Below are 18,750 nucleotides of genomic sequence, written 5' to 3' on the forward strand. Positions count from 1 at the left end.
TTAATATATGAAATGCCGTCATAAGCTTGGTGGTATAGGATACGCCCTGCTGGAAAAGCAGTGAGAGGTTAAAAGGAGGAGTCTGGCTGGTGGTGGAGGGGGCAGCATTGGGCGATGGCCGCACCTGGTAGTGCCCAGTTCCTAACTCTCTATTCCCACATAGGTGGTTCTCCCATGCAACTTGCTGCGCATGATTTGGAATGCACAGAAGATCTTCCACATCAACACACGCCTGCCGTCCGACCTGCATCCTATCAAAGTGGTGGATGGTGAGTTTGGCAGGGAGGGGCAGAAACCGGTGGCGAGAGCAGGGGAGGGGAGGACGACACACACACACACACACCAGCCTGCCAGGGGAAATCTGCAGCCGGGCTCCTCCGTTGGGCTTCCTTGCCACGCTGCCGAATCCAGTGACTCTTTTCCGACGTGAATAATTCAGCCGGGTCTCCCGGGAGGGGGGAAAAGATGTAGAACGCGGCTGGAACAAGGCCGGGATATATTAACTTGCCGAGAACAAGCGAGCCACAATCTCCCAGCTCAGCCCCTCCTGCCTTTCTCTGCTTCCTGCGACAGGCGTCAAGGAGCTCAGCAAGAAACTGGTGATTGTGAACGGGGACGACCCCCTCAGCAAACAGGCGCAGGAGAACGCCACACTCCTCTTCAACATCCACCTGCGCTCCACACTCTGCAGCCGGCGCATGATTGAGGAGTTCCGCCTCAGCGGGGAAGCCTTCGACTGGCTGCTGGGCGAGATCGAGTCCAAATTCAACCAGGCCATTGTGAGTACCTGGCTGGGTTCCGTCCTGGAGGTTTGGCTCCCTCCAGGGGGAAAATTAAAAAGTTTTTAAGGGACTCTTGAGAGACATAACCCAAACCAGTTGAACAAGATCGTTTTCAAATTTATAGCCAAGCTATGTTTGAAATTCAAGGCTTTGCAGCCGGGTGGGTTTGATTTAAATCACTCGTCAGCAAGACTTGATTTAAATCTTTTTTTTTTTACAGCAAGACTCATTGTATAATCTTAATATTTGCAACCAGACGGTTTCGTTTTTGGAATGATAAATTTTCAGAGTAGTTTTGTAGCAAAAATTACTGATTTGCTTATGCTATTAGAAATACATAGACAGTGAAATTATTGTGAGGTTTAATAAGTTAACTGTTTATATTCGGACAACTTTTCTGCTGTACTTTATTGGAAGGAGAAAAATAATCATTCCCTTAATAACAATTTAAATAATTTATTTAACTAAAACAGTAACATTATGGCATACGTATCCATGTTTGCTAACTGATGTGGTTAAACATTAAAAAAAAACACTTAAGACTGAGTTTTTAGCACACATGAAAAACTTAAAACAAATCCTTATTTCCTGACGAATAGCCTTTGGACTATAATGTAACTTAAATAGAAAACTGTCTTTAGGAAAAAAAATTCCCTCCAAAAATATTTAATTTAAATTTTTAAAAATCCATTTTTTCATATATATAGTTTTAAAAATCATTGATTTTTATCCACCCTGCTTTGCAGCTTGTTTGAACATAGTTTAGGTTAAGCATGGTTTAGACGTAACACTAAACTGTGGTTAATGAAAAATGAGCAAAATGGGTCTCCATGTGGCTGCACCATAAGAATATCGCTGATAGGTTCTCCTCTCCATTTTAACTGCACAACAACCCTAGAAGATAGGTTAAGCTGAGAGTGAGTGAATGACTGGCCCAAGTCCACCCAATGGGCTTCTTGGCTGGGCGGGGATTGGAACCCTGGTCTGCCAGGGTCCAGACTGGCTTACTGTATAAAGCCATGGCTGGGCGGCCCCTCATTCCCTCTTTGCCCATCCTCCCGCAGGCTCACCCTGGCGAGATGGTGGGGGCGCTGGCTGCCCAGTCCCTGGGCGAGCCGGCCACTCAGATGACCCTGAACACCTTCCACTACGCCGGTGTCTCAGCCAAGAACGTGACGCTGGGCGTGCCCCGACTCAAGGAGCTGATCAACATCTCCAAGAAGCCCAAGACCCCCTCGCTGACCGTCTTCCTGCTGGGGCAGTCCGCCCGAGATGCCGAGAGGGCCAAGGTAAGGATCCAGAGGAGGAGAAAAGGCAGGAAAGGAGTGGGGTGGGGTGGAGCAAAAGGAGACTCTGCCTGTTGGCTGAAAATTTTTCACATCCCTTGTAGCCTCCAAAGGCCTTTTTCTCAAACGACTCCACACTCACAGTCATGGTCTTTTCCTTCTGCTTCTGGGTCCCTTTCCAGCAGAAGCTGCAAACCTTCCTGTTCATTTAGTAGTTGCTGAAACTTTTTAGTACCACCGTGTCATCAAAAAAATAGTTTTTTAATGGTCTACATCAATAAAAGTGGGACGCAGGTGGTGCTGTGGGTTAAACCACAGAGCCTAGGACTTGCCGATCAGAAGGTCGGCGGTTCGAATCCCCGCGACGGAGTGAGCTCCCGTTGCTCGGTCCCAGCTCCTGCCAACCTAGCAGTTCGAAAGCACGTCAAAGTGCAAGTAGATAAATAGGTACCGCTCCAGCGGGAAGGTAAACGGCGTTTCCGTGCGCTGCTGTGGTTCGCCAGAAGCAGCTTAGTCATGCTGGCCACATGACCCAGAAGCTGTACGCCGGCTCCCTCAGCCAATAAAGCGAGATGAGTGCCACAACCCCAGAGTTGGCCACGACTGGACCTAATGGTCAGGGGCCCATTTACCCTTTACCTTTACATCAATAAAAACGTACTCCTACAGGGTTAAATCCACATTACAGGTGGAAATACATTGTATCATAAGCAGAGAAAGAAGCAAGCGCTGGGGGAATCATTCCAAAACGACCCAATAAAATAGAATGTGTTTTTATTACTGATACAAGTTTATTTCTGTGGATGCTCATCTTAAACACAAAAGGATTTCGAAGCATCGCTAAGCTCTGTGCGGTCCCCTTTATCCATTTGCTGTTTCGTGGGCAGCGAGGTTTCCCTGTGTGCCTGATCCCCGCAGGTTAACTGATGAATTGCAGGAGACGGCCCAAGTTTAGCTTGTTACGCACAGAACTTGCTTCCCTCCCCCCCCCCCAAAAAAATGAATTGAGTGGAAAGGGGCAGCTTTGTGGTTGGCAGGAGGGTAAGGCTAGGTGCTCTCGAGGCCAGGAGTCTTCACCCCATTCTCTCCCCTACCCCCTACTTTCCCGGGGGTCCGTCTTCTTCCCAGGACATCCTTTGCCGCCTGGAGCACACGACCCTCCGCAAGGTGACTGCCAACACCGCCATCTACTACGACCCCAACCCGCAGAACACGGTGGTGGCCGAGGACCAGGATTGGGTGAACGTCTACTACGAGATGCCCGACTTTGACGTCACCCGCATCTCCCCCTGGCTGCTGCGCGTGGAGCTGGACCGCAAGCATATGACTGACCGCAAGCTCACCATGGAGCAGATCGCCGAGAAGATCAATGCTGGTGAGAAGGAGGGGCAGGGTTGGGATTAGCCCCCCCCCAAAACCCATTCTAGAGAAGGTGTTGCGGTCTGCTCTTCAGCCCAGGAGCTCAACCTTCCTTCCCTCCTCCCTTTGCAGGCTTTGGGGACGACCTCAACTGCATTTTCAACGATGACAACGCAGAGAAGTTGGTGCTGCGGATCCGGATCATGAACAGCGACGAAAACAAGATGCAAGAGGTGAGCGGGGGGGGGGGTGGTCCGGTCTTTGAATGAAGCCTTTTAAATCTACTTTATTAAAGGTTTTCAACCTTCCATACTTCCATACAACTCAAACTGAGCTAATTAGACTAATGAAAAATAATATATCAAACAGGGGAAAGACAAAAAGGTGTATAATAGTACTAATATGAGAATGATGTGCGTGATGGAAAGAGGACAAATATACCGGGGGGGGGAGGGGAGTCGCGACTCGGCAGAGTCAAAGGGAATGTATGGTGCTATTACAATTTGTTGGAAAAGAATATATAAGGCAAACAACAGGGCTGACACTTTCTGCCTCCTCCCCTCCCTCTCGCGCGGCTTACAGGAGGAGGAAGTTGTGGACAAGATGGACGACGACGTCTTCCTCCGCTGCATTGAGTCCAACATGCTGACGGACATGACGCTTCAGGGCATCGAACAGATCAGCAAGGTGAGCCTGGGCGGCAGGCAGCATTCGCACTCTGCAGAACCCAGCTGGCTCCCACAATCGCCTCCCTACCTGAGCATGATAGGGGCTCCCTCCGAGCGCACTCTGACCCCACTTTTTGCCCTCTATCTCCCCCCCTAGGTCTACATGCACCTGCCCCAGACGGACAACAAGAAGAAGATCATAATCACGGAGGATGGGGAGTTTAAGGCCTTGCAGGAGTGGATTCTGGAGACAGACGGCGTCAGCCTCATGCGGGTGCTGAGCGAGAAGGATGTGGACCCCGTGCGCACGACCTCCAACGACATTGTGGAGATCTTCACGGTGGGTATCTACGGCCAGGAGGGGGCACATTCTGGGGTTTCGTGGGAGGGGAGCAGCCCCTCCATCTGCGATAGGGCATGTTCATTCGTTTATTAATTTTATATGATGCATACAGCGTGTTACAAGGGAAAAAACTGCTTCTTTTCCCTTATGGGGTATTCTGGAGCCTGTAAAGAGTCCTTGAGGGTTGCCTGTCGGTAGGAGGAAATAACAGAGACCAACCAAAGTATATTTGAGAAGCAAAGCGGCTAGTAAGACTGATAGAACTGAGTGCAGTTATTTATTCTTGTTATAAGAAAAACTGCCCCCTTTCCCTTATGGTGTATCCCAAGAGTCCTTAAGTGGGTTCCCTATCGGTAGGAGAATACAACAGAGGCCAACCAGAGTATATTGAGAAGCAAAGCAGCTAGTAAGCCTGATCTTTATTGAACTGTTGCAACAGGGTCCCCACTCTCCACACGCAGGAGGGAGGAGGAACCCTGAACAATGGTGCGCAAGCCCTTATATTGACGCTTGAAGCCCTTATATTACCCACCCTGTAGCCCAAGACCACCCCCCAAAACATCATGCATACATCACAGAAGGAGGCGGTCTACAGCAGAAATCTTGTCTGCCAGGAGACCTGATAATGGTCACTGATTGAATTACCTAGGCAGCCTGGCCATTCTTTTGTGATGGTTAATACTTTAGCTCCTGAGTCCAGGTCACAGGCTCACCCTATTCCTACGCAAATACGCCCTTAAGACAGGATTTGTGAACCAAAAAGACAATGGGAAGGCTTTCCCCCATTTGCCTCCCTTACTGCAGAGGAATATCTGAGGTCACTGGGAGAAATCAAAATGGTTTCAGGATTATTCTTCCATACTATTTCTGACACATGGTTCATATATTTAGATGCGTGTGCATTTATGAATATTTATTATATATTTGAGACTATTTACTGAGAATATATTATATTAAAATTCTTATAACAACCACTTGACTGCAAAAGCAACAATAACAACTTCAAAAGCGGTTTACAGAAAAGATGCAACGATGACATTATTGCCGAGCAAAATTAACAGTAATTTAAGGTATTTAAAATAACAGTGGACCGAAAGCAGATTTGCGCTCGCATCAGCTTTCTGGCTAGGCTTGTCTAAACTTTGGAAAGCAGTGCGGTGAGAGGCTTCAACAGGCAGGGAGTTCCAAAGCGCACTAAAAGATGGTTCTCTTGCGCATGTGGAACGGGTATCAGGTGCCACCTGCACAGTGCCAATTCCACCAATTGAAGTGGCCAAGTTGGCTCATAATGGGGCAAGGCGATCTCGTGTTTGTGTGAGAGAGAGAAAGGGAGAAGGCGCTCCCTCCGAGGTGAAGATTTAAGGGAGGGGATCTGGTAGCGCAGTTTTTTGGGGGGGCCCTCTTTGCAACTGTGGCAGCCTGCCTCTCCTCGCCCTTGCAGGTGCTGGGCATCGAGGCCGTCAGGAAAGCCCTGGAGAGGGAGCTCTACCACGTCATCTCCTTTGACGGCTCCTACGTCAACTACCGCCACTTGGCGCTGCTCTGCGACACCATGACTTGCCGCGGCCACTTGATGGCCATCACCCGGCACGGCGTCAACCGCCAGGACACGGGGCCCCTCATGAAGTGCTCCTTCGAAGAGACGGTGAGTTTTCGGGGGGGGGAAGGGCCAGGAATTTGTCAGGAGCTCAGCCTACACTCGAGTAGGACCCTGGCAGAGACAAATGCCTGACTGGCACGTTTTCTCCCTCCTGGTCGATTGCTTCAAAAGCTTTCTTCAGCCCGAACATCACAGCGACCGATGCCAACAGGCATCGGCACACTTAGGGATCCACAGAGTCTGTTCATCTTGCGTGACTGACCTCAGCATTTTGGCTAATCTACTTTATTTACATATAAACACACAGGGAGCACTGCTACATGGCTCCCTCTCTCTCTAGCATCAGACAGCAAAGAGAAAGAACAAAGGACAATAGTCCTACTTCACGGAACACAGTACAGTGGTACCTCGTGTTAAGTACTTAATTCGTTCCGGAGGTCCGTTCTTAACCTGAAACTGTTCTTAACCCGAAGCAACACTTTAGCTAATGGGGCCTCCTGCTACCACCGCGCTGCCGGATCACAATTTCTGTTCTCACCCTGAAGCAAAGTTCTTAACCTGAAGCACCATTTCTGGGTTAGCAGAGTCTGTAACCTGAAGCGTATGTAACCAGAGGTACCACTGTAACACAAACATCCTGTCTCCGTCCCTTCCCACTTTGTGGAGTCAAAACATACACCGTCATGTGATAGACAACAATCCCATGACTGCAATCACGGAGCAGGAATTCTAACAGAATGTCCCTCTCCCGCCACTTGGGGGAGCTAGCGTGCCACCCTTTGACTCGCCCTGCCCTCCGCTGCCCCCTGCAGGTTGACGTGCTCATGGAAGCGGCTGCCCACGGCGAAAGCGACCCCATGAAGGGCGTCTCGGAGAACATCATGCTGGGCCAGCTGGCCCCGGCGGGCACCGGCTGCTTCGACCTCCTCTTGGACGCCGAGAAGTGCAAATACGGCATGGAGATCCCCACCAACATCCCGGGACTTGGCGTGGGCGGACGTAAGTCAACCTGCTGCGCTTGCTGGTCCGGGAGCAAGGAAATCTGGGGTTCTCTTGAGAAGAAAGAGGCAGGTTTCATGTGGGCGGTGCAGGGGATTCTGGGAGTTGGCACAACAGGGCATGCGCAAGCAAGCGCCCACCACAGAGGACTTAAGTAGAGAGGAGCGAGGCGGGCATGGGCGGGTGACTCCAAGCGACCGTTTCCTCCCTTGAAGGAATTTTTCGCTTCTCTGAAACAGACGCCCGCGTATCGGCAGCTTAAAAGCGTGCAACGTTTTGCTTCACAGCCGTTTCCTTGGGGGCGAGGGAGGTGTGCTCCGGCTCGTGAGGCTGAATATCAAGGAAAGCAGGGCATCTTCCTTTTAGAAATGTGTGTTTCAGAGGGCAGGATAAAAGCGAGAGTTTAGGGCAGTAGATTTAGGTAAGTGGACGCAAGAGGGTCTCTGTAGACACCAATTTCCAATCCTCTCTAACTCCATTCCATTCCTTAACAGCTACCGGCATGTTCTTTGGGTCAGCTCCCAGCCCCATGGGGGGAATGTCGCCCGCCATGACCCCCTGGAACCAAGGCGCAACACCAGCCTATGGGGCATGGTCTCCTAGTGTTGGTACGTATCGGAGAGGGGGGTCTTCCGCCTACACAAATGCCCCCTCTTGGAATTATTAGTTGCAGGTTTGAGCTTGACCCAGATGGTTGGAATATTGCATTCTGTTCCAAGTTGCTCCACAACAACATGCATTTGTTTTTGACGTGCACCAGTTTTAACCTCCCAACGTCCCTGTTGTGTAGGCCGGGCCATTGGCCAGTAAGCTTTCATGGCTTGAATTGGGGATTTGAACCTGGGTGTCTCTGGCCCTCGTCCAGTGCTCCCAACCCATGATGCGAAATCTTCCCTGCTTTGGGATCTCTCCTTCCCAGGATCTCTGGGACCGTGCCGTGGGAAATCACAAATTCGGGGAAGTAAGGAGACCTGCATAGTCTCCCAAGAGGTTTTGTGGGTTTCTTGCGACGTTCTTTCTCCTGCCAAACGAAAAGAAAAAAAGCACATAGATGAACTCCGTGTGTTTGACCTTTCATTGCTTTGCAAACATTGGCTGGGCTCCTAAACGGGAGATTCGGTTCCTCAGCTGCGTACGTGCCTCGTGTGGCCTTGCACCCCCGACTGCAAAAGGCAGGGAAATAACTTGCAGGAAACGTCATGTGTGTACGGGCTGTTGGGGGTGTTATGCACAGCAAATGATCGATCCACAGACAACCACACACTGCAGTTTGGCCTTTGTCAAAACCCAGGCGGTGGGGGGACCACGTGGCTCCTTATTTATTATTTCTGTTTATAGGCTGCAATAGTTGCCACCGCAGCCAGCAATTACCGTATTTTTTGCTCTATAAGACTCACTTTTTCCCTCCCAAAAATTAAGGGGAAATGTGTGTGCGTCTTGTGGAGCGAATGCAGGCTGCGCAGCTATCCCAGAAGCCAGAACAGCAAGAGGGATTGCTGCTTTCACTGCGCAGCGATCCCTCTTGCTGTTCTGGCTTCTGAGATTCAGAATACTTTTTTTCTTGTTTTCCTCCTCCAAAAACGAGATGCGTCTTGTGGTCTGGTGCGTCTTATATAGGGAAAAATATGGTGCTCAGGACTCTTGCAGTACTACAAGTTGTCCCAGACCTGAACGTTTTGGTGCAACTCTTTTCTCCAACATGGGGCCTGTTTCTTAATCCCTTTTTCCTTCCTCGGTTGTGCAGGTAGCGGAATGACTCCGGGGGCAGCCGGCTTTTCACCCAGCGCCGCCTCCGACGCCAGCGGCTTCAGCCCCGGCTATTCTCCAGCCTGGTCGCCCACCCCGGGCTCGCCTGGCTCTCCAGGACCCTCCAGCCCGTACATCCCATCGCCAGGTGAGCGAGAGAATTCATTATTCCAGTGCGCTGTCGGGAAAACAAACAGACCGGGAACCTGGACTGACGGCTGTTCCTCTTCCCTTCCTCTAGGTGGCGCTATGTCTCCCAGCTACTCCCCGACCTCTCCTGCCTACGAGCCTCGTTCCCCTGGAGCGTACACACCGCAGAGCCCCAGCTACAGCCCCACGTCGCCTTCCTACAGCCCGACCTCTCCGTCGTACTCCCCCACCAGCCCCAATTATAGCCCTACCAGCCCCAGCTACAGCCCCACGTCCCCCAGTTACTCTCCAACCAGCCCCAGCTACAGCCCCACATCGCCCAGCTACAGCCCTACCAGCCCCAGCTACAGTCCTACGTCCCCTAGCTATTCTCCAACCAGCCCCAGCTACAGCCCCACATCGCCCAGCTACTCTCCAACCAGCCCCAGCTACAGTCCCACGTCCCCCAGTTACTCTCCGACCAGCCCCAGCTACAGCCCCACGTCCCCCAGTTACTCTCCGACAAGCCCCAGCTACAGCCCCACATCGCCCAGCTACAGCCCCACATCGCCCAGTTACTCTCCAACCAGCCCCAACTACAGCCCGACGTCTCCGAACTACACCCCGACTTCGCCCAGCTACAGCCCCACCTCGCCCAGCTACAGCCCGACGTCGCCGAACTACACCCCGACGTCTCCCAACTACAGCCCCACCTCGCCCAGCTACTCCCCGACCAGCCCCTCCTACAGCCCCACCTCGCCCAGCTACTCCCCCTCTAGCCCCCGCTACACCCCGCAGTCGCCCACATACACCCCCTCCTCGCCCAGCTACAGCCCCAGCTCGCCCAGCTACAGCCCCACCAGCCCCAAGTACACCCCGACCAGCCCCTCCTACAGTCCCAGCTCCCCAGAGTACACCCCGACCAGCCCCAAGTACAGCCCGACGTCGCCCAAGTACAGCCCGACGTCGCCGAAATACAGCCCGACGTCGCCCACCTACAGCCCCACCACCCCCAAGTACAGCCCGACCAGCCCCACCTACTCGCCCACCTCGCCCGTCTACACCCCGACCTCCCCCAAGTACAGCCCGACCAGCCCCACCTACTCGCCCACCTCCCCGAAGTACAGCCCCACCTCGCCCACCTACTCGCCCACCTCTCCAAAGGGCTCCACCTACTCGCCCACCTCCCCCGGCTACAGCCCCACCTCGCCCACCTACAGCCTCACCAGCCCGGCCATCAGCCCGGACGACAGCGACGAGGACAACTGAGAGCGGGCGGCGCCTGTCACCACGGAGACCGGTGGGCGGGTGACCTCCGAGTGGCGCGATTGGATGAAACGTTGGGAACCTTTGGGGAGGCGGCGAAACCTCCGGTAGCTCCCGGCACCCTCCTATTTGCAAGGGGCCTGGAAAAAAACACCGGCGCAGAAGGAAATTCTGCAATGCTCATACCTATCTCTATTTCTCTCTCTCTCTCTCTCTTCATCCCGCAAACCCACAGAGAACGTTTTGATCTCCGTTCTCTTGTCGTTTTTATCTTTAAAAAAGGAAATACTGTAAATAATCGCATAGACTACCTAGTGAAATCAGCAAACACGGACCCTGTTTCGGGGGGGGGAGAGTAGCTCACATGTGAAGGGGGGTTTGGGGGCGCAGCGAGATGGAGCCCCTCTCACGACCTCTCGCAAACCGTGCTTCGGGAGAGGCGAAAACGCGAGATTTGGAAGCTGCGGCGACTCCCGTCAGCTTTGACGATAATAGTACCTTTTCCCGTACGTGTCCGTCAGGAATTATTTATGTTTAAAAACCTTAGAGAAAGTTTTTTGGTTAAGGTGCATTGCATTAACGTGTTCACTTTTCTGCGGGGGGGGGGGTCGAGGGGAGGGGAAGATCCGATGATTAAGAACCTCGGGAGAGAAGTTGTTTTTAAGTCTTCTACTTTTGTCGGGGGGCTGATACTTGCCTCCCTTTTTTCAAAGCATGTTTGGAAGTTCAGAACTGTTCCCTGGCTCTCGTCGCGTATGCCTCTGGAGCGGGGCCACGGCAATTAAACCGTTGTCATTTTGTTGGGTGTTTTGGAATCCTTGCTTTATCTTGTGAGCTCAAAAACTCTAACTTTCTGAAAGAAAAAAAAAATAAAATAATTTTTAAAAACTCCCAGCCCTTGTGCCTTTGTCAGATTCTTTTTAAGTTGCGTGCGTCTTCGCGGCTTCTTCACACGTAGAGCTGAACGGTGTATGGGATATTGGGGAAGAATTATTGTAAGCTCGAGGATCTGATGCAGTCAGCTTCCATCTCTGGTCTTCTCGGTGGTGGCACCCGCCCTGTTGAACGCCCTCCCACCAGATGTCAAAGAGAAAAACAACTACCAGACTTGTAGAAGACATCTGAAGGCAGCCCTGTTTAGGGAAGCTTTTAATGTTTGACAGACTATTGTATTTTAATATTTTGTTGGAAGCTGCCCAGAGTGGCTGGGGAAACCCAGCCAGATGGGCGGGGTATAAATATATTATTGTCATTGTTGTTATAATTTTATTAATTATCTGGTTGGGATGCGGGTGGCGCTGTTGGTTAAACCACAGAGCCTAGGACTTGCCGATCAGAAGGTCGGCGGTTCGAATCCCCGCATGGGTGAGCTCCCGTTGCTCGGTCCCTGCTCCTGCCAACCTAGCAGTTCGAAAGCACGTCAAAGTGCAAGTAGATAAAGAGGTACCACTCTGGTGGGAAGGTAAACGGCGTTTCCGTGCGCTGCTCTGGTTTGCCAGAAGCGGCTTAGTCATGCTGGCCACATGACCCGGAAGCTGTACACCGGCTCCCTCAGCCAATAAAGCGAGATGAGCGCCGCAACCCCAGAGTCGGCCACGACTGGACCTAATGGTCAGGGGTCCCTTTACCTTTACCTTTAATTATCTGGTTATCCCTTCCTGACACTGGTTTCTGTGTTTTATTGCTTTCAATATCCCTTGTGAAAAGGCCTTTGATGTGTTGATGACGCTGTTCAGCAAAGCCTTCAATATATGGCCTGGCATTTTTTGTTGCTGGATGTAGAATAGCTGTGGTTGAGCCTGTGTTAGTCCCGTAAGACTAACTACGCAAAAATAGTTATGCAACAATAGCTGCCAGGATGCTCATAGCAAAAAACTGGAAGGGGGGGGGGAGTGGAAATCCCATCAATAAAAGAACTGCAGATTAAACTTTGTGAATATATAAATTTGGCAATATTCACAGCATTCGTAAGGGGGCAATCAAACCAAAAATTAGCAAAAGAATGGGATTGTGTTAAAGAATATACGGAAAAAACATTGTTCTGTAGTAAGTAAATTAAACGAATGAAGCTTTGCAGGGTTAAAGAAATTCAGAATCGGTGCAAAAGGTATATAGACACAATTCAGAAAGAATAAAAATGTTGAGGTCTCAAAACAGGAAGGAAGTCAATATGTATATATGTACGTAAAGATTATTATGATGGCATGGTTTTCTCTGTAGGTGTGTGGGGTTTTTTCTTTGTTTTTGTTTTGTTTATTTTATTTTTGTAATTTTTGTTGTAATTTTGCACTGGGGGAAAAAATTGTTTTTTAAAAAAAGGACACAGGTCTATAAAAAAATCTCGCTTTGGAGCGTGCCAAGCAAAGCGCTCCACATAGACCGTTTGGCCGCAGTGCTGTGGACCGAGACTATCTGGGGGATAGTCTCCCTGAGGCAGATTGAGGTTTGGTACTGTATATACTGCTTGCTGTTTGGAATAAATCCTGTAATATTCTCACCACTTGCGTTAGTATTGCTTCTGAATCTTAATTTTAAAAGAACCATCTTGCATTCGGCAAGACACATGGCAGTCCCGGCTACAAGTTGGTGTGACAGCCACCAAGTTAAGGCAGATTTTTAAAGGGGAGGTTATTCGCCTGCTGCAAGACTTGCCTGTGTTTTGCCTCGCTGGTCACAGCGACTCTTAAATCGGCGTCCAGGATCAAATGCACCGTTCCTCTAGATTCCAGTTGTTAGAATATCACGGAAATTCAGTGAAGCGTGGAAAGATTTAGGATGGAAAGGAAGGAAAGACTTCTTCACGTTGTTGAGTCATTTAGTGGTGTCTGCCTCTCCATGGCCCCCTGGACCAGAGCACGCCAGGCCCTCCTGTCTTCCACTGCCTCCCGCAGTTTGGTCAAACTCATGCTGGTAGCTTCAAGAACCCTGTCCCACCATCTCGTCCTCTGTCGTCCCCTTCTCCTTGTGCCCTCCATCTTTCCCAACATCAGGGTCTTTCCCAGGGAGTCTTCTCTTCTCATGAGGTGGCCAAAGTCTTGGAGCCTCAGCTTCAGGATCTGTCCTTCCAGTGAGTACTCAGGGCTGATTTCCTTCAGAATGGAGAGGTTGGATCTTCTCGCCGTCCATGGGACTCTCAAGAGTCTCCTCCAGCACCAGAATTCAAAAGCATCCATTCTTCAGCGATCAGCCTTCTTTATGGTCCAGCTCTCACTTCCATACATCACTACTGGGGAAACCAGAGCTTTAACTATATGGACCTTTGTTGGCAAGGTGGTGTATCTGCTTTTTAAGATGCTGTCTAGGTTTGTCATTGCTTTTCTCCCAAGAAGCAGCCGTCTTTTAATTGTGTGACTGCTGTCACCATCTGCAGTGATTATGGAGCCCAAGAAAGTAAAATCTCTTACTGCCTCCATTTCTCCCCCTTCTATTTGCCAGTAGGTGATGGGACCAGTGGCCACGATCTTCGTTTTTTTGATGTTGAACTTCAGACCATATTTTGCGCTCTCCTCTTTCACCCTCATTAAAAGGTTCTTTAATTCCTCCTCACTTTCTGCCATCAAGGTTGTGTCATCTGCATATCTGAGGTTGTTGATACAGTATTTCTTCCGGCAATCTTAATTCCAGCTAGGGATTCATCCAGTCCAACTTTTCGCATAGCAAATAGTTAAAACAAGAGGCAGGGATGGCCACCCAACTTTGACAGCTTTAAAAGAGGAAGAAGCAATTCTGGGCGTATGGTAACCCTTAAAAAACAAACCCATAGTCCTTTTGGTTGGGGAGAATTCAGAATGAAATCCCCAGGTGTCGGGAAAGGTTATTTATGTATGCAACAACTGCGGCCTGTGTTTTGTTGGCCAAAAATGGAAAACGAGCGAGTTCCCAATAGCAGCTGAAGTTGACCGAATAGGCACAACTCGCAGACTTAACATATAGAATAGAGAACAAGAAGAACATATGGGATATCTGTACAATCTCGCCTCTCTGATCATATCTTGCAATAACCTTCCATATTTTTCTAGTTGTGTATTAAGGTTACCAGTTGTTTCTTTCAATGAATCCAGGGACACTTTTCCACTTCTTATTAAATAGATAGATTTTGTAAATCTGGGGACTGTCCCCCGGGAAACGGGGACGTCTGGTAACCTTATTGCATATCCACTAATCCCAGCAGGGAGAGTTCTAGTTTCCATTGAACATTAACCTTCAAAATCTCCTGTGTCAATGTATTTGCGTCCAATATTTTATATATTTTTTATCCTTCTACCAAGTGTTATAAAATGACCGTGTGGCTTACCTGGTGCCACTGGACTCCCAGTCCCATCAACCCCGGCCAACAGGGGCCCGTGACCGACGATGATGGGAGTTGTAGTTTTCCAACACCTGAAGAACCACAGATTCCCTCTCTCCCACTTCTGCACTTTGAATAGAGGAGGGGAAACTGTTACAGTCCAAAATATGATTGCAGACCTACCTGCTGTGGCATATAGGATATTTTTTAGGTTTTAGCATTCCAGTTGAGTTGTGTGTGTGGGGGTTTGGGGGGGGTGTCCTCAGCTCCTGTTCTCCTGTGATTTTATGTATGTATATATGTATGTATGTATGTATGTATGTATGTGTACCATACCCATCTAGCTTGGTTTCCCCAGCCACTCTGGGCGGCTTCCAACAAAGATTAAAAATACATAAAAATGTCACACATTAAAAACTTCCCTGAATAATGTGCCCCCCCCAAAAAAAACCAGGCTGTTGCAAAACGCACAGCTGGCATTTCTCTAGTCTTTTTCCGACGATTTGCTTCCACAATGTCCTATTTTAAGGCTCCCGGCTCGAGAGGTCAGTGTACGCAACAGTTAACTCGTGATCGGCCTAAAAGTAGAGAGGGGGCGCATATGCGCTGCATCTCTTGAGATCATCTCTGTTCCAAGGAAGAGGGAAGTGTTTTGGGGAAAGCATATTGCTGACCTGGCAACCAAGAAGCGGAACTATCTCTCGTGTTCTGGAGGAGGACGGTCAAGTCTTCCCCGTTTTCCTAGAAATGTCTCCCTGGAGTGCTGTACAGTGGTACCTTGGGTTAAGAACTTCATTTGTTCCAGAGGTCTTGATATGTGATATTTGTTATAATTGTGGAAAACCCAATAAATTAAAATAAATAATTAAAAAAGAAGAATAATTCAGGTCCAGAAGTAACATAGAAGAACTGGAGGCGGCTGCAGGTTCTTTTTGAGAAAAGGATGAGACATGAATGTTAGAATGATGTCGGATAGAAATTAAGTGGTTTCCAGCTGTAATGCTTTAAGAGAATATGGAGGGGAAAAAAGGTTTAGAAATAGGTTTAAAATTTTTAATAAGGACTTGCTGAACTAATAATTTGAATTGGAATACAAAAAAGGGAGGTATGAGGAGGTCTGGGAAATAAGTTAATGAAAAATAAGTAATGGAAACTTTATGTGTTTTTAATTATTTTTATTTTTGTTATTTTTTTCTTTTTTCTTTTTGATTTTTATTGTACTATTATTGAGAACCTTAATAAATATTCTTGGAAAAAAAGAGAGAAAAGGATGAGACGAACTCAAGTATGGGGTATAAAGCAGGCGAGGCAATCATTCTAAATGCAGGATGGTTTCTATGAGGTCAAAGGGCCCACAAAAGGAAGAGGCTGCTTGTTGCCTCTCTGTGTGAGTCTCTGCTCCTTCCCATCAGCCTGGGCCGCTGAGCGTGGCAAATTTCCCTTCATCCCTATGCTGGGGGAGACTAGAGCATCTCTTTAACTCCTGACCCAGAGAGGCAGAGTCGTGCGCTTTCTAAGGAGGGTGCTTGTCGCACCTCTTTGCAAGCCGATTCCTCTGGGCTTTTTTTTTGTTGTTGTTCTGTTAGAATCATAGAGTTGGAAGAGACCACAAGGGCCATGGAGTCCAACCCCCTGCCAAGCAGGAAACCCCATCAGAGCACTCCTGACATATGGTTGTCAAGCCTCTGCTTCAAGACCTCCAAAGAAGGAGACTCCACCACACTCCTGGGCAGCAAATTCCACTGTCAAACAGCTCTTACTGTCAGGAAGTTCTTCCTAATGTTTAGGTGGAATCTTCTTTCTTGTAGTTTGGATCCATTGCTCCGTGTCCGCTTCTCTGGAGCAGCAGAAAACAACCTTTCTCCCTCCTCTATGTGACATCCTTTGATATATTTGAACATGGCTATCATATCACCCCTTCACCTCCTCTTCTCCAGGCTAAACATGCCCAGCTCCCTTAGCCGTTCCTCATAAGGCATCGTTTCCAGGCCTTTGACCATTTTGGTTGCTCTCCTCTGGACACGTTCCAGAGGTTCCTAGGCCGTGAAGGGCTTTAAAGGTCAAGACCAGCACCTTGAACCTGACCCGATAATCCACCGGGAGCCAGTGCAACTGGTAAAGCACTGGGTGAACATGCTCCCATGGCAGGGACCCCATGAGGAGCCTCGCTGCAGCATTCTGCACCCGCTGGAGTTTCTGGGACAGCATCAAGGGCAGCCCCACGTAGAGCGAATTACAGTAGTCAAGCCTGGAGGTGACCGTCACATGGATCACTGTGGCCAGGTCGGGGAGGGAAAGGGACTTGTGGACATCCATGGGCAACAACTCACTAACCATTGAGCATTCTGGTTGCGGCTGGTGGCTGCAGAAGTCCATCAAATGGTCTATCACTCCGGCCGGTTCGCGATCGATCCCTGCTCTGCAGCCTCCCCTGTTGAACTGCGGATTGTAAGCTCCGGAGGGCAGAGTCCTTTTGTACTCTGAAATGCTCTCGTGCCCAATGATCTCCTTTCTCCATTCAGGTTGCAAGAAAGGCGACTGAATGACAGGAAGACCTTTGACTCAATGTGACTAAATGACAGGAATGGATTTGTAAACTAAATGAATATTCAATATCGGCAAAATCAACTGCTGTAATAAGAAATCAGTCGAATCCAAAATGTAAAAAGGAGTGGATATGTTTTGATGAATATGTGGCAAAATATTGCTTTAAAAAAGATACGCTAATATGCCTAGATTAAAATGTGAAGTGATGGATGGAAGAACAATTAGTACGGAAAGATAATAAGAATATATAGATGATTTGAGAAGGTTGTAGAATGCAAAGATTATTGTAAATTTTATAGTGTAGAGAAAATTGAGTGGAGGTGGAGGGAAGTGGGAGGAAGGAGAAAAGAATAATATGATAATAATAATAATAATAATTAATAATAATAATAATTAATAAATTATTATTTGTACCCCGCCCATCTGGCTGGGTTTCCCCAGCCACTCTGGGCGGCTTCCATAGAAACCAAGAATACACTAAAATATCACACATTAAAAACTTCCCTGAACAGGGAAGTTTTTAATGTGTTAATGCAATATGTGAAAACCAATTTTTAAAAATTGGGGGGGGGGGGAATCAGCACTAAAAAAAAAGGGAACACCTGAAAGACCTTTTCTGCCAGTTAAGAACTCCTGGACAGTGGAGCAAATGGTCTTTGGAGGTTTTTAAGCAGAGGCTGTCTGCCCATCTGTCATGGATGGTCCAGTTGAGATTCCTGCATTGCAGGGGGTTGGACTAGATGACCCTGGGTGTCCCAACTCTGTGCAATCATAATACTGGGCTGCATGGCCTGCCTTTTTTGCAAGTTGCATCCTGGGCCAAATGAGCTTAGTCCTGATAGATCAGGGGGTCTGTGGGTGCGATGGGAAGAGATTTTTGTTTTTGCATTTCCTTAACAATAAATAAGCACTTCTTGTTGTTTAGTCGTGTCCGCCTCTTTGTGACCCCCTGGACCAGAGCACGCCAGGCACTCCTGTCTTCCACTGCCTCCCGCAGTTTGGTGAAACTCATGCTGGTCCCTTCGAGAACACTGTCCCCCCATCTCGTCCTCCATCGTCCCCTTCTCCTTGCGCCCTCCATCTTTCCCAGCATCAGGGTCTTTTCCAGGGAGTCTTCTTTTCTCATGAGGTGGCCAAAGTCTTGGAGCCTCAGCTTCAGGATCTGTCCTTCCAGTGAGCACTCAGGGCTGATTTCCTTCAGAATGGAGAGGTTTGATCTTCTTGCAGTCCAGGGGACTCTCCAGAGTCTCCTCCCCACCAGAATTCAAAAGCATCCATTCTTGGGCGATCAGCCTTCTTTATGGTCCAGCTCTCACTTTCATACATCACTGCTGGGAAAACCTGAGATTTAACTATACGGACCTTTGTTGGCAAGGTGATGTCTCTGCTTTTTAAGATGCTGTCTAGGTTTGTCATTGCTTTTCTCCCAAGAAGCAGGCGTCTTTTAATTTCGCGGCTGCTGTCACCATCTGCAGTGATCATGGAGCCCAAGAAAGTAAAATCTCTCACTGCCTCCATTTCTTCCCCTTCTATTTGCCAGGTGGTGATGGGACCAGTGGCCACGATCTTCGGGGTTTTTTAATAAATAAGCAACCCCCCCCCCCAATTATTGGATTGAAGCATGTGGGGAGCGTTGGAGAAAACCTCGACCGTCCTTGTTTGCATCTCGGGGGTGTTTGCATTTTGCAAAAAACCAACATCAAGGTTACGGGAGCAGTGGAATTAAAAAAAACCTAA

General features: G+C 49.0%; 1 protein-coding gene across 1 annotated transcript in view; it reads left to right on the top strand.

Moving 5' to 3' along the window:
* The window catches only part of POLR2A (RNA polymerase II subunit A), a 32,963-nt gene extending 21,891 nt beyond the window's left edge, over positions 1 to 11,072 (top strand). Inside the window, exons 18-29 of the mRNA XM_081886666.1 lie at positions 164 to 269; positions 574 to 779; positions 1,847 to 2,071; positions 3,197 to 3,443; positions 3,560 to 3,660; positions 4,010 to 4,114; positions 4,253 to 4,435; positions 5,880 to 6,083; positions 6,851 to 7,037; positions 7,532 to 7,645; positions 8,782 to 8,931; positions 9,025 to 11,072. Of these exons, the coding sequence (XP_081742792.1) occupies positions 164 to 269; positions 574 to 779; positions 1,847 to 2,071; positions 3,197 to 3,443; positions 3,560 to 3,660; positions 4,010 to 4,114; positions 4,253 to 4,435; positions 5,880 to 6,083; positions 6,851 to 7,037; positions 7,532 to 7,645; positions 8,782 to 8,931; positions 9,025 to 10,181 (2,985 nt within the window). The 3' untranslated portion in view covers positions 10,182 to 11,072. The remainder of the gene's footprint in view (positions 1 to 163; positions 270 to 573; positions 780 to 1,846; positions 2,072 to 3,196; positions 3,444 to 3,559; positions 3,661 to 4,009; positions 4,115 to 4,252; positions 4,436 to 5,879; positions 6,084 to 6,850; positions 7,038 to 7,531; positions 7,646 to 8,781; positions 8,932 to 9,024) is intronic.
* The last annotated feature ends 7,678 nt before the right edge of the window (positions 11,073 to 18,750 follow it).

The sequence above is a fragment of the Podarcis melisellensis genome (assembly GCF_964234715.1).
Source record: "Podarcis melisellensis genome assembly, chromosome: 13".
Classification (NCBI taxonomy): domain Eukaryota; kingdom Metazoa; phylum Chordata; class Lepidosauria; order Squamata; family Lacertidae; genus Podarcis; species Podarcis melisellensis.